Raw genomic sequence first — 15,056 nt, forward strand, 5'->3', positions numbered from 1 at the left:
TTGACCTGGTCTTGTTTTATGTTTATTTACACCCCAGTGAAAACAGCTGGCACTGGGGGGGTATTCCAGAAAGTGGATTGGCAAGTTATCCAGATCCATTAAGTCAAAATATGAGGAGCAGAGAAAGCTTGTGTGGGTCAGGGGCGTCTTATGGGGGGGCCAGTTAAACATTTTTAGTGGAATTGTGCAGAGATGAAGTGGTTGGGGCCCAGAGTGAGATTTTTTTCATGGAGCCCAGAAACCCTGGAGGCACTCCAGACATCAATTACCTATGATCTGAAACTATGATCTTTCAGGTTAACTTGAACTAAACCTGACCTACCCCATAGCATTTGGTGAGAGTAGCCTGTATAAATTAGGACATGATCTGATCACGGAATGTCTTTTCCTGGAAAACCCTGTAGATATAGGAGCTCAAATAATTTGGCAGGTTTTACATTGCAAAAGAATAATTAGAGCACTATTAGACATTCTAGCTCATTCCAAAGAATATCTTCATGAATGAATTGTTTTTTAAGGCAATCTACCATTTATCTCAAAAACCTTCTAAAGCCTCCAATCTCACTCATCGTGATACTGGAGATATGCACTTACTCCACGCTGCAATGCCTTGCGTTTTTCTTTTCCACAGGAAACACTGTGTGGGTGGAAGGAAGAATGTACTTAAATACTCACTAATCCCAGAGGCTAATGTCCCAGAGTCAGTGAAGAAAAAAAAAGAGAAACATTAAATACTAATAATAATAGAAAACAGAACAAAAACAAAATAACCTGACAATGGCAAAAATGCCACCCATTTGTATAAACATAATACATCAGGCACAGTTTATTGAATTTTAGTGAGAGGTTTATTTCAGTGACATTGAAATCAGCTAGTATTTACAATCATATGGGTAACTGTATAAAACATGTCTGACAGTACTACCAAAGTCTATTCATAACACAAACTAGACAGGACAGCATCACAGCTCAGGTAGTGACAGCATGAGTTACAAAGTACAGTCACTTCCTCATTCATCTGGCATGCTATTGCAGTGGTTCCTTTTAACCAAAATCAACCACATCAACCTACTAAGCAAAATGAACAAAGGCTCTAATTCAACAACAAAAACTATGTCCAACTGCACAGTCGCCCAAAAGTCAAACATGCCAGAATTTTGGGAGGAAAAAATAAAAAAAAAAATAAAAAATAAAAAAAAAACTTCAGGAACGTCATTAAAAGCATTCGCTAATTATGCCTTTTTGAAGCAATAATTTTGAAGACTTGGTAGCTGGCTGGTGTGAGTGATCAGTAATGGCGGGCGTAGTGCGCCATGGGGGGCGGCTGACTGATGCCCTGGCCGGGCCGAGGGGCGGGGGCGCTCCCGGGGTTCACCAGATGGTTTATCGAGGGTCCGCTTTGGATGAGCGTATCCAGGGCCTTCAGGACGCTAGGGTTGTCAAAGTTGATGCCCGCCCCGCTGGCGGCTGGCCTCGCAGACGCCTGCGGGATGGCCATTCGGTTGGGCGGGGGCCCGTACGGGGAGGGGACGCTGGAGGCCACGGCCGGGGGCCGCAGGGCCGGCCTGGAGCCCATCATGCCGGGCCCCTGGGCGGCGGACTGGGGGGGCATTTTGGTCATGGTGGAGGAGGGGGCGAGGGCGGAGGGGTGGCTGGCCGTCTGGCTGCCCATCTGGCTCCCCATCTGGCTGCCCATCTGGCTCCCCATCTGGCTGCCCATCTGGCCGCCCATCTGGCCGCCCATCTGGCCGCCCATCTGGCTGCCCATCTGGCTGCCCGCGGTGTTGTAACCCTGGGCCGGGGCGGGAGAGGCGCCTGAGCCGCTGTTGAACAGACTGAGGATCTTGGCCTGCAGCTCCTGCTGGTGGTTGGAGGGCACAGCTGCAGTGGAAGCGACGGCTGGGGGTAAGTGGGCTGCGTGTGTTGCGTGAGAAGTGAGGACGTTGTGTGCAGTGTGTGCAGCATGTGCTGTGTGAGCGGTGTGAGCGGTGTGTGCAGCATGTGCTGTGTGTGCGGTGTGCGCAGCATGTGCTGTGTGAGCGGGGTGTGCAGTGTGCGCGGGGTGTGTGGAGAGGGGCACGCTGGGAAGGGTCTGGGCGGGAGGAGGAGCTTCGAGGGCTGCTGGAGCTGCATTGTGGGATGCTGGAGGACATAAGAACACAGCACACAGGGTCAGTCTCTACAGTCTACAGCAGGGGGGTCGCACAGCTGACCATTTTCTGACAGCATAGAACTTTGATGCATTTATCTATAAAACTAGACGGCAGGAAAGCCTGAGCTCAACACAAATGAATAGCATTCATACAACACCAACACAAGCATGCCAAAACACATGCACAAAAGGCTTCAATCCTTGCAGTTATTCATCTTTCACTCAATCCCTCGGTTCTGGTATTTCACAGAATGCCGAGGTGAATTTGTACTGGATTATAGGCATGTAAGGGAGGGGGGACCCTGCAGACGTGGGCGGTACACACAGCTCGTCCAATCAGAGGCTGGTACCATGGAGCCTACCTGCATGCGGGTCACCGCTGCTTCTCACCAAACGCTCTCTCTTATCCCTCAGATACTCAATCAGCCCATCCAGCTCCTCCATAGTCAGGTACCTGCAGGGAGACCAAGCGTCCGCAATTAACACCAAAACGGCACGCTGGGATTAAGCCGCAGGTGGAAGCAGAGCAGTGTCTAACCTGCCCTCGGACAGCAGGGTGATGGCGGGTTGTAGAGAGATCGGGTGGCCCTCCCTCTCGTGCTCCCTCATCAGCACGTCGTCCGCCATCTTGGCGGCCTTCCTGGCGATCTCCTCGCGCTCCTTGTCCCGGTGTTCGACCTTGAACAGGTCGTAGTTGTGGGCCACCAGGACCATCGCGTCCTGCATGGGCATGTTCCGATGTTCTGGAATGTCAAGGCCAAAGAATGATCGGGTGGACAAAAAGGAGAAGTTCAAGTTATCCTCGTCAAGTTCACCAAGAATGGGGACCGCTCAAAAGAACGCAGCCTATTTGGCAAGAATCAGATGTACATCAGAGATCAGAGATTACATCACTGTAAAACCCGAACGCAAACCCGCCCCTACCTTGGGGTGTTCCGAACAGGATGTTGACGGTGCAGGAGCGGTGCACCTGGTGCTGCTGGGTGATGATGATGGCGAAGGGCGTGCGTGCCCGGCCCACGTCCTCCAGGGCCTGCGTCAGGGACACCTCCGTGTTCAGGAAGATCAGGTCCACCACCATGCCCAGGTCCCGCACCTTCCTCCCCACCGTCTCTGCATACTCCCTGGAAGGAGTGTCAGATATTCACCAAAAATACTTTCTGCCATCTTTGACCAGGATATGGTGAAATAAATGATACACTTCAAAGACCCTGAGCACACTCATCTCCCCCTCCCTCCCCGTAGTTAGTGCTACAGTGGTGTTCCACGCACGCTCCCCCTGGCTCGGGAATGTTGACAATCAAGCCAGGCACTGTTGCTCCTATTACTCGGTAAGGTTCCCTTCCACTGCAGGTCACCTTGGGTTTAGAGTGCAAGCTAAAGGAACGCAATGCGATGCTCTCGCGGTCGTCGGGCTAGCCCCCGAATCGTCGCGCCGGACGCCGAGCGGCGCCCCGCGGACTCACTTCTGCTGCTTGTTGACCACGATGACGGAGCAGTCGACGGGTCGCTCCGAGTCGTAGCGCCGCTGCAGCTCCTCGTAGTACTGCCGGTACAGCTCGTTCCGCCGGCGCTCCTCCACCCTGGGCCGCTCCTCTGCGCACACAGACCGCGGCCGCGTTACATTTACATGGCAGACGCTCTTTATCCAAAGCCACGTACAATAAGAGTATACTGAAGGTCATATGAACAACTACAAAACACTGGTGCGATTAGGTGCAATTACTCATTTTGTAACGGTTACTCATAGCCATGAACACATCAAGTCCAGTTTACACAGTGAACATTACCTCTCTGACCTAGCCAATGCCAAGTCAAACTAGGAGGCATGACAAGCTATAACATCAAGATAACAATACGAAGTACAATATAAGTGCTGGATGGAGGTACATGTGTAACATGAAAGAGTGATTTAAGTGATAAAAATGATCCCAGATTGGGAGTGCCCTGCAGAGTGGTGATAGTTAGTCCCAAGTATAGTCTGAAGAGATGAGTCTTTCTATAGTCTGAAGAGAAGAGGCTTTCTATAGTCTGAAGAGATGAGGCTTTCTATAGTCTGAAGAGATTAGTCTTTCTTTAGTCTGACGGCGCTTTCCGCTCAGTACAGTAGGGACCGCACAGGGAGTGGAACTGAGGCAGGGCAGGAGATTTCAGGCTTACCTTCAGGGTCTCGCCGGCCGTTCCAGGGTTCCCTGTAGCGGTCCGGGTAAGGTTCCTCCTTTTTGCGGTAATAATCGTCCACACGGTAGTACCGGTCGTAACCCTCGTCTCTACAGCCAAACAGAGGAGGAGCACATCAATGTCAGCACTGGGTGGCGGGCATCAAATACTCCAAAGGGGTCATTCAGACAAGGAACCAAAAGGTACCAATCCCACCAATACTCAATCTACAAGCAACTTCCAAAACTTTGACGGGAGTTACCTTCCTTTGCGCCCTGCTTGTACCCCCTTTATGGACATGGCATGCATAACAGGAAGTACGTTTCTGAAGTGTTTTTCAAATACGCTATTCAAAACTTTCAGACTAATTTTCAAAATCTCTTTCATAACATTGGGCACAATAACCCGGCCCTCACCTGAAGGCGGGGTCACCTCTGGGATCCTTCTCCCGGCCCTCGGGGCCTCGGTACCGATCGAAGTTGGGGTCTCGCGGCACATGCTCGCGGGGGTGCCCACCCCTGGGCTCGCGGCTGGGCTCCCTAGTCTCGCGACTCGACTCCCTCATGTCGCGACCCGGCTCCCTCATGTCGCGGCCCGGCTCCCTCATGTCGCGACCCGGCTCCCTCATGTCGCGACCCGGCTCCCTCATGTCGCGACCCGGCTCCCTCATGTCGCGACCCGGCTCCCTCATGTCGCGGCCGTCCCTGTGATCGCGGGACTCCCTGCCATGCATGGGGGAGCGAGAGCGGGTCCGCGCGTCCCGCCCATCGCCATACCCGCCGTACGGGTTCCTAGAGAGGACACAAATCATCGTTAAAAGAAGAGAAAGTAGATTCAGCTGGGACACCAAACAAAAAAAAGGTCCGTCTTTCCTCAAATGTGTTGAATACAAACGATGGCTTACTTGTAGAAAACACGATAATCATCGCACAGGGACGAGAGGACGCAAGCAACGGAATACGCAGATTTCGGAGCAAACACACTCGGTAAAATGAGGCACAAAGAAAAATCCGTTGGGAGAGAAATCACAAGGTTGATTTCAGAAATCCCTCGATATGATCACGCCGAGTGAATGAAAGTTATTTTAAATCCACCATCGGGTTTGCAGTAGCTCGCCTTCAGTGGAGCACACAGCACCACAGCAGTTTCAGTCATGATCGGACGACTCTTCTCAAACTACAGGTCCCATAAAGCAGCTGGAGAGTGCATTCTCCCCACTTGAAAAGATGCAAACCTTTCCTGTTTCTTCTTGGGGGGAAACCAAACATTTCCCCGTTGCTCATGCATATGTCTATTTTACTTTACAATTTGAACGAAACTGGGCAACATTTTTTACGACCGAAAATTTATTTTAAAACGTTTAAGTTTTTGAGTACAACCAAATGTAAAATGACCGCGAAAGTGTACCTCCTTTGTCCTTGAAAAGGCATTTTATTTGTCCCGTGCACCCAAGAACAACTTCTCGGGGCGGAACAATTAGTGGTTCAATTTCCAGTTTGAGGTTTTATTAAAAACCATATTAATTGTTGGTCGGCAAATGAGAACGCATTAAACACAAATTTACATTTTTTTTTAGATGACGCTTCAGACGTGCAGTAGATATCCAGTTCAAAAGTACCTCAACAAATGATTCCACATCACGCTTGTAAAAACCGCCAGATATCCATAGAGAACATTTTGGCACACGTAATGGGTTGAAGAACACACGGTTCGAAAGAGTAAAAAAAATAAAACATTTTCCACACATACAATTCCACATTTTATTACCTATTAACATTCCAAACACTTAAATTTGATAGCAGAATATTTGACGACGCAGTGAAGTGCATTTCATAATTACAAGCTATGTGAAGTTCTCGAAGTTTGAAGAGGCGATTCAAAACTCCGACAGCAAGAGTGGAGGAGGCAGAAAAGGTTGGTATAAAATACTTAAGACAAGGATACCACAGATAGACGTTTTTTTTTCCTATTTTATTTCAGCACTTTATAGCTTTTAGAACACGATGCACAACCGAAAACCGAGATGCTCGTCTTGACCATGTTTATACTCGATGTCCTTGGTGTTGAGGAATGACTGAAAATGTGGGTGAAATTCCAGTGCGCTCAGAAGATGCTTCTCGTGAAAAAGAACGGTTACCGGAGAAGTGGAAACGTCACTTCCTCACACTGTAGGCACTTAGTCGTTACATTACCTTCGTGGAGGGCTCTGCCGGGAATGAGCTTTACTCTGTCGTCGCTCCGCTGCCATATTTACATCTGAAAATAAACCAATCCAAATGTTCAACTTAATCAAGAAACTTTTTTTTTTTTTCACCAAATCCACGGTGGCATGGATTAACATTGCGCATTACTTTTCCCGCTTCTAAAAACCAAAACAAATTGCCCATAGTATACGCAGATGACATCAGATCGGATGGGTAGAAAAGAAAAGTCCTTTTAGGGAGATTTGGCATTGAGCAAGTATGTAGACCAGCTAAGGTAGCTTTATTCTGCAGGACTGTCAACAACTGCATAATTTTACAGCCTGTGCAAAATCCTGAAAGAGTCCCCCCCCCAAAGTTCCTTACAGTCAGTCAATGACCAACTGAAATTTTTGACAATATCAATTCTTAACATGTAAAATAGCCCAAGAAGAGGTGTAAATGTGCCAGAGACACCCCCTCCCAATTAATTTTATTAAAAAAACAGAACCTTCTCTACCAGGAAAGGGATTGTTGTACATTAAAAAATAATTTCAAAACCTTACATTTTTCAATCCCCTGTATTTTAACAGTCCACAGGCAGTTTGTGCATTTCAGATCAGCAAATAAGTGTAATTGTAGGCCTCAATTTAAAAACTGCATTTTGACATCAAGCAGGAAATCAATAAACCACACCTGTTTCCTGCATTACTATTGTGCTTGTATTGCATATATAGACAAAAGTTTTGTAAATGAAAGCAGTAAATTATCTTCTGTGCTATGTGCATATTGCTTGGCATACGGTTGGGATAAGGTTGTAGGTATAGCAGTGTTAAGATGTGAACTGTCTAGTGGGATTTACTGTTGTCAATACAAAAGGTTGGTTTGAGTTCAGGCTTTCTGTGCCTTCTTGGCGGTATCACACATTTGTATCACTGAGACCAACGCTGATCTTCTCCACTCTTTATAAGACTTTTTTCCTAAGTGATTGTCATATAAAGTCATGTATTACACTTATTGTCTAATAGCGTTGGAAAATGTCCTAAATACATAACAGTGGACCCATAAGGCTTTAGCTCGTCTTTCTTTAAAATTACCCAAAGGAAATGAAGGAATCGGTAGCCTGTTTGGACAGACTTGTAATGCAATGCTACTATTCAAGTGCATACAACTCCACTTTGGACCAAGAGTGGTTTTCCCACCTCTCATTCCAGGTATTAGCAATACAACAAATTGTTTCCCGTTCCTAGTTTATTTGGGTTATGGCATCTCAGAAGCAATTCATATACCGGACATATACAGCAAAAAAGGATGGTAAATCCACCAAGCACTTTCAACAACCTTTTCTTTGCTACTTTGTCTGGACACTGACAGCTGCATCTATGGTGTATGCCTTCTATATGCTGGTCAGCCTACATAGGAAAAAAACAATTTGAATCTCTTAACAGCTTTATGTGCCAAGATGTAAATATTGAAATTGCACCCATTACCATTACAACCTGTGTCTTCAAGGGGTACTGTATGGGTAATGTGGCCAACTGCCTTTCTGGTTTTCAACTTTCCTTTGGCAGGTAAATATCAGTATAGAGCTATATGTTGATTAGCAAAATTCATGCACATTTCTTGGAAAGGGTTCATTGCACTGTTTCTTGATAAAAAATACTGCTCTTCTGTTTTTTAACTGATGACCAGATGATCTTGAGAGGAAACCAGTTACCAACAGCCCTTGTGATTGTTCTGTTGATTTGGTACACACATGCACACCTTTAGGCAAATCCATTTCTAATTCAGTGTCTAAACGGTGTTCACCACAAAGACCTACTAGTGAGCCTATAGTCTCCCCTCTTCCTCCTATGACACAATCACACCGTAAATGCACAATCACACCATATTTTTCCAGTTCGACACTATATCTTCAGCCAGTACAGTCACCTGCAGCATTTTACAGTTACCAAATAGACACAGTTACCAGGTAACAAACCTAAGCTGTATGAACAAGGAGGATTCACAGGGCACCTCAACCCAGGTAGCCATGTTTTTAACAAAACGGGAGTTAAAGGGAGATTGAACCATTTTTTTATAATTTAGCCTTGCTTGATCCTGTGTCCCTATTTTATCTTAAGAACCCAGTCAGAAACCCAAGCGGTACGGACTGATCGTGGGCTCCATATCTTTATAACATTTGAGCTTGTGTCCATATTGAAAGCTATTTTCAGCAAGGCTACTCCACTCCAGAGACATGCAAGGAGGAAGGCAATCCTATCAGCACTATCAGCATGAACTAATTTAAAGTTGTGCCTCTGGTGCCATTAGGGCAGCTGAAGTCACTAAAGTGGTCACTAAAGTGGCCACTAAACTACGCAAAGCACTGTACTCTGTTTAAACCTTCAAATTCTGTGAAGATCATATTTGTAGGCACATTTCTGTTCCCCCTACAATAACCAGGGATTCAGTCCGGAATTTTGTTGACAAAACAAAGTGGTCTACAACATAACCCAATCAATGAGACAGGCCAGTTCACACCGTAAACCAATCAACGAGATTGACCTTGCACGTTCACATCATAGTACACATAGCTAGATGCGCTGAGTAAGAAAAGAGTATCAACAATGGCAAACAACGGCCTGCTCGGGCGCTACGCCATGACAGAAAGGAAAAAAAATGGATATAGACCTTAATTTTAAACTAGAATAAACATATAATTCAGTAGGTGGCAAGAGCTTCAGGGGTGGGTGGAGTTGATGGGCATGAAGCTCGAATTGTTTCTGCTGGACAGAATCTAAATTTCAACACTAATTTACCCGGGCTTCCTGCTTTCCAGCCAATTACCTACAACGAACTTAGCCACCGAAGTAGCTAGGTAGTTATTATTGAAAACGTTACTGCATTTGGCAGCTAGTTATTGGAAGAATTAAATGCTTGCAATGTTACCTGTGCGGTAGGTTAAGTTAGCCTAGGCAAACTACCCAACTAAAGTTACCTGGTCGACAGATCACATTAGCTAGAACTGGCGTGAGTGCACAGTTGGTGTCCCCTGCACAGTCAGCAACCCCTTATTTCCGGTTCCGTCACCATTGTGAGGAGTCAACCCCTGGGATAGAGGGCAGCCTTGTTCAACACTTTACATGTATAAAAAATATTTTGCTAACGTTAGCAATCGTGAACGTCAGCTAACTTTAGATTCGCAAGCAAATTGTAAATTTAGCGAAACCATCACTCCATTAGCCAACAGCTACCGAACTCTGAGACTAAATGGAAATGTGTGTGTGTTATCGGTAAGCTCTGCAACAACAAAAAACATTTCTGTTGAACTACCAGGACCCTTGGAGCCGACCATTTTTAGCGTAGCTAACGCCATGCCAGTCCGTCATTCTGCAATCTTGCTTGCCAAGGAGTTAGGAGCTAGAAATGCTATTGCACGTTCATGACAAGGTGTGTGGAGAAACAGGGGATTGGGGGTGTGTAGCATTCTCTGAGGACAGGGCCAATGAGTGTTATGATTCTCAAGATCTTGTTTTCTCAACACTTCGTTGAGAAAACTGCTTACTGCAACTTTAAGGTCTCCGTCCCAAACATAAATAGTAAATTAAGTGATTATGAAAGGCCTCAGGCATTAACTGCCATTCGCTATTTTTATCTGGATTAAGTTCTCTAGGCAACCGCACACAGATGCATGACTGCATCTACACCGTGTTTTTTGTTGTACGTCGCTCTGGATAAGAGCGTCTGCCAAATGCCTGTAATGTAATGTAATGTGTGTTATTTTTCAGAATAAACAAACATAAGATATTGAACACAAGTTGGTAGTATTATCATGCATGCTCATTACCATTACAGTACCCCTTTCACTTCCAAAAACCAGAAAAACTGGTTCAATAGCCAAGACTTCCCATGACAAAATTGCCCATTTCCATTTTATTATTTTTATTTTTTTTTTTTTAAACAGTTTAAGGTGTGCAAAATTCACCGTGTGTCTGCTGGTCTCGGGACAGACAGAGCCCCTCCATTGAAGCCTTACCTAGTTTATAACCTCTATAAAAGCGACCGTTTTGTCCCGCCTTTGCAGCCTCCGCTTCCTCTGCTCGTTCAAACTGCACAAATCCATACCCACGGAACATGGACAGGGCTGGAAAAAGGAACAGGTGTTTCTGCGTTGTTGTTTTTTTCTTTTTTTGGTGGTGGTGTTGTTGTTCAATCCATTACTTGAAATGGTATAGTCTTCAGGACCTTTAAACATGGAGTTAACCCTTTGAGCCCCAGGAGGAACCTGTCTGCATTTCTATCCCATTTATTGGCTTTCTTTCTACTCCATGTTAAAGGATCACAGACGCCAAGTGGTGCAGCACAATTATAAAGCATCAAAAAAATTTACACACCACTGATCACTAAGGCAGAGAAAGAAAAAATAACAATAACAACACAGAATTTTATTAAAATCCAGAGCGAAAATGTATTTGTCACCCCATTTCAGGTCACTGAGTTTTAGCATTGGATTTCTACAAAATGTAGGATGCCTAAATACATTGACCCATCCCATAACTGCAACAACCTCTAATTTTGGGGAAGGGCACATTAGTTTTTCTTCTGAAATGCATGTAGCCACTTTCACTCAACAGACCTTGCACCACAAGACTGGATGACTGGCCAAAGGACTCACTACTGCAAGAACCCACCTAAATTCAAAACTACTACAATGTACTATGGCCTCAAAAAACAGACCAAAGGAAACAGGAAAATGACTTCAGAACCTGCACGAGTTTGACAGTTGCTGATTTTGCATGAATCTGAATGCAACACTAGTATAAATGTGTTTTTTTTATGCATGTAACAGTGCAATTAGACTATTTGGGCTGATGCACTGCTAACTGGACAAGCATACCGTCTCAACAAAAATGTTTTTCAACAAAGACAGCCAGAGGACAGACATGTAATCTCTGAAGAATACAAAGCTTGTGGCTGACACGTGACTACAGGGCCCAAAGGGTTTTAACACCAACGGAAGGATTTTTAGGTTACTTGAGAGATAAAATAGGCCATACATCGAGGGAAAATGAAGTGCTGCATTTATCGGCTGTTAAATGTGCCAGGGCATGTGCGTGCCACCAGAAAAGGCAACTTCAGCAGCACTTTGTAAAAATCTAAAATATTCACAGGGAGAACAAAAAAAAAATCCACAAATAACCAAAACATGTAAAATGGCTTCAGTTGTACTTGAGCAGTGAAGAATTGCGTGTGGACTACTAACCATTTATCTTCCCATACGGACTGAACAGATCCTCCATGTCCTTCCTGTCCATTAGGGTCGTCGGCAAATTCCCCACAAAAATCCTCCTCTCCAAGTCGCGGGGGTCATTGCTGTTGGTGGTGTGGTGGGCGGGGCTTGCGCTGCGGCTTCTCCTGCGAGACATGCTGCCACGAGAGTCGTTTCGATCTTAGCGCTCGGCGACGCACTTATGTCTGGTTTTTGGCAAATTCAGATTATTTTTTTCTTTTGTTTGTGTTTGCGTCTGTGTGTGTAATCCCGGGTCCTAAAAAATCCAGCGCGCCAACAGAAAGGAAGAGAAGAGAAATCCCACACATGAAACGTCTCAACAGGGGGGGAACATCACAAAATATTTCAGCAGAACATGTTTTAAGGGATTGAAAAAAATAAGTTGGATGAAATGCAGAGGACCATTTTGAAACACCATTCTCTTTCTCAGCTACACACGTATGGTTTAATTCATTTAAATTTAAAAAAGCACAAGTTGCTTAAATGTATTTATTTGGTTCTGACACAATCTCTACCTTGAGGTTAACATACGGAAAAAGCAACGGTGTTGCCAATGTGTGCTGCACACATTTGCAGCAGCATAAAATCGTCACAAAGTAAAATGAATTTGATTTTTGCACGACAGCATTAGAGACTGGGAAGCAACGAGTTGTGAGTGGCAATCCACCCTTATAGCGTGATGTTCACTAATAAATTCCCCATAACAATCGCTGGTAACACAGCACTGACCAAGTAGCAGCCAAAAACCACTTGCAGCTAGGGCTGTCACGTTCACTGTATAACCGTCCTACCAGCCTTACACTCTCCCCATGTATGAATGTCAAGCCAGTCATTACTTTGAGACACATTTGCCCTGATGACAGGCGTTAGAGGAAAGGTCATGGGGTCACCACAGACAATAAGTTTCTTCTTCCTGGGAACATGAAAGGGCACAGCAAATGTCATGGCGATCCAGCCATTATGTCTATCATTGACGGACAGACATTATGGACTGACGTCTTCACATAACCTTCTTATCCAACGTAAAAACAAATGCCTTCAATTAGACAGAGAAAAGGAGTTCCACCAACTGGTTCCATACTTAGCGCCAACCAACCAACGGTAATACCGGTAATTTGGTTAATGGTAATTCGTTAGTCCTAATTAATCGTGACAGCCCTACTTGCAGGTAAGTCTTGGTCAGGAAATAATATGAAATTAGGCTGAATGATGGGATAATGGGACGAAACAGACGGGTCCCAAAATGCCCTGAAAATTTTCGCTGTGACCCGAACCCGATACATGCTCTTTTGAAATTAAGCATGTACCGAGCGGTGCGGAAACGAGCAAATGAAATCCAAATCTATCGTGGAAAGCCGCATAGATCTTCCATTTAGTCCTTGCCTGCAAAAACATTTTTGGTTTGGATGAAGTTCGCCGCCGTAGTTTTCCGCAGATTTCACATTTCCATCGTATCCATTCGTTACTCAGTTTGTGGTTCTGGGTTTACAACACGAATGAAAAGTTGCACCCCATATTCCTCCCTGGATCCATCCGTCATTCACAAAAAGGAAGGTTTATGCTCAATTCGTTTCACACTCGGATGAAATGCACGCATGCTGTGCTCGCTAGCTAACTTAGCAGATGCCCAATGTTTGCTGCATAGCTCACGTTAGCTAGCAAGTTACCAGCACTCATGTAGCTCATAACGAGTAGCGCCGGAAGAAATGCAAATCAGCGTAGCTTATTTACTAAACGAAGTAGTAACGAAATTGATTTTACTCTATTATCGGTTAGACGTATATTGTTCTGTGATGTAACTAACGTTACAATTTTAACGATGTTCCATCCCGAATTTGTTTCCCCACTAACGTTCGAGCTAACTTAAGCCTTAACTCCACAAGTTACGTAGCTAGCGTTAAACATGTACTAGCTATTAATTGCGCTTTATTTTTAGACACATAATATTTCGGACATTGTTAATTTAACCAACATCTTGCACGAGCAACAACCTGACTTAGCCACGCGTTTGGTATTTGGTCCAACGACACGCTTAACTGTAGTGGCCCGTGATTACGTTGTCCCCGCCATTTTGTAGCAAGACATTTACCACAGCGGCACAAATTTAGCAGTTCTCACCTCAAGACACCTGAGAGTGGCCAGGTTAAGTTTACGTACGCATCATAAAAATCTAATCGCATTTGTTGTTAAAAAAAAAAAAAGCAATATCGATGTAACAATTGAATTCGCCGATTTGTTTTGCAGAAATTAGTCCAAAACGCCATTAGTCGAGTGTTACTTTGCCAAGCAGACTGCAGTAGCTAGCTAGTGAACTAGCCAGCTACTACAAAATGTCGCCGGGAGAATAAGACAGCCAAAATGCAGCCTGGCTTTGTGTATTTTCATTGACATTACCACTTTCGGAAATATAGCACGTCAAACTGTAGTGCTTACAGACAATAGTTTATCGATGGAGATTTAGCCAGATAGCATATGTTGCTAGATAGCAGGCGAAACCAAGTTACCCTCAGCTAAATAGCCAGCCAGTGCCTTTGCTTTGGCTAGTATACACCTGAATGCAACGAGGCAATTGTAGCTTTAAAAACTCCCCTACCTTCACCATGAACTTTCCTTGTCACTCTTCAAATAATTAGCAACCTCGTAGTCCTCCAAACATTAATGTTACAGGTTCTTTCACCAAAATAAAAAATTTCAAGCCTAGGCAGTTGGGAGCGTTAAGCCTTGCTCGCGACAAAAGAACGCCTTCTTCGGTGGTATTTAGGGTATGAATGCGAATAGAACATGAAAGCACACTGCCACCCACAGTTTTGGCGTGTGAATCCAGGCCATAGGCATCTTCTTCTTCGGTGTTGTTTACCGTCAGCTTACATCCTTGAAAGTTGCATTACTGCCATCTCTCGGAGTAAGTTAACTCCTACAGCTTATTGACTGTCACACTTGCATTAACAGTCCCATTCCCCGAAGGTAGTTAATAAAACATCTCCTCCCCTGCCCACTAGCACCACACCTGATCCCAGTGCTGCTGCCTATCTTTATTGATATTTCCCCACACAATGCCCTTTCCCTCTGATTTTGATAACTTTATATTGATTTCAATACTTCCCTTTTTGACTGCTTCTTTTGCCAACGTATCTGCTCTCTCGTTTCCCGGGATATCTGAATGTGCTGGGACCCACATGAATGTAATATTTTTCCCTTGCCTAACCACTCCTGAACTGGCAAACAAGATTTCATACAACAGATCCTGGTGATTTCTGGCTGTACCTATCTTCATACTTGCAATGGCCGACAC

General features: G+C 45.0%; 1 protein-coding gene and 1 long non-coding RNA gene across 5 annotated transcripts; both read right to left on the minus strand.

Moving 5' to 3' along the window:
* Window positions 1-825: 825 nt before the first annotated feature.
* On the minus strand, window positions 826-14,543 carry ncoa5 (nuclear receptor coactivator 5). Of its 4 annotated transcripts, XM_064304148.1 has the most exons (11): window positions 14,358-14,543; window positions 11,738-12,020; window positions 10,511-10,618; window positions 6,505-6,568; window positions 4,729-5,103; window positions 4,313-4,422; window positions 3,619-3,748; window positions 3,077-3,276; window positions 2,691-2,895; window positions 2,515-2,606; window positions 826-2,142 (listed from the first exon to the last, which is right to left on the minus strand). In XM_064304148.1, exons 2-11 carry the CDS (start codon window positions 11,898-11,900, stop codon window positions 1,289-1,291), a joined length of 2,301 nt encoding a protein of 766 aa, XP_064160218.1. In that variant the 5' UTR covers window positions 11,901-12,020; window positions 14,358-14,543; the 3' UTR covers window positions 826-1,288. The 4 variants fall into 4 exon arrangements, with proteins under 4 accessions (XP_064160218.1, XP_064160219.1, XP_064160220.1 ...); XM_064304149.1 differs by lacking the exon at window positions 10,511-10,618; XM_064304150.1 differs by lacking the exons at window positions 10,511-10,618; window positions 11,738-12,020 and having other exon boundaries at window positions 14,358-14,542.
* LOC135237238 (uncharacterized) lies at window positions 7,932-10,185 on the minus strand. The gene is made up of 2 exons (XR_010324780.1): window positions 10,019-10,185; window positions 7,932-9,894 (listed from the first exon to the last, which is right to left on the minus strand). It is a non-coding gene; the product is annotated as an uncharacterized LOC135237238 (long non-coding RNA).
* Window positions 14,544-15,056: the final 513 nt, after the last annotated feature.

The sequence above is a fragment of the Anguilla rostrata genome, chromosome 13 (assembly GCF_018555375.3).
Source record: "Anguilla rostrata isolate EN2019 chromosome 13, ASM1855537v3, whole genome shotgun sequence".
Lineage (NCBI taxonomy): Eukaryota > Metazoa > Chordata > Actinopteri > Anguilliformes > Anguillidae > Anguilla > Anguilla rostrata.

Bases quoted from the DNA above. Each gene is read 5' to 3' on its own strand.
- ncoa5 (XM_064304148.1), bottom strand. From the start codon at position 11,900: ATGTCTCGCAGGAGAAGCCGCAGCGCAAGCCCCGCCCACCACACCACC. The intron at 3,749-4,312 runs GTAAGCCTGAAA...CTGTGTGCGCAG, and splicing joins CGGCCGGCGAGACCCTGAAG to AGGAGCGGCCCAGGGTGGAG. The intron at 3,277-3,618 runs GTGAGTCCGCGG...CACTCCTTCCAG, and splicing joins GTGGTCAACAAGCAGCAGAA to GGAGTATGCAGAGACGGTGG.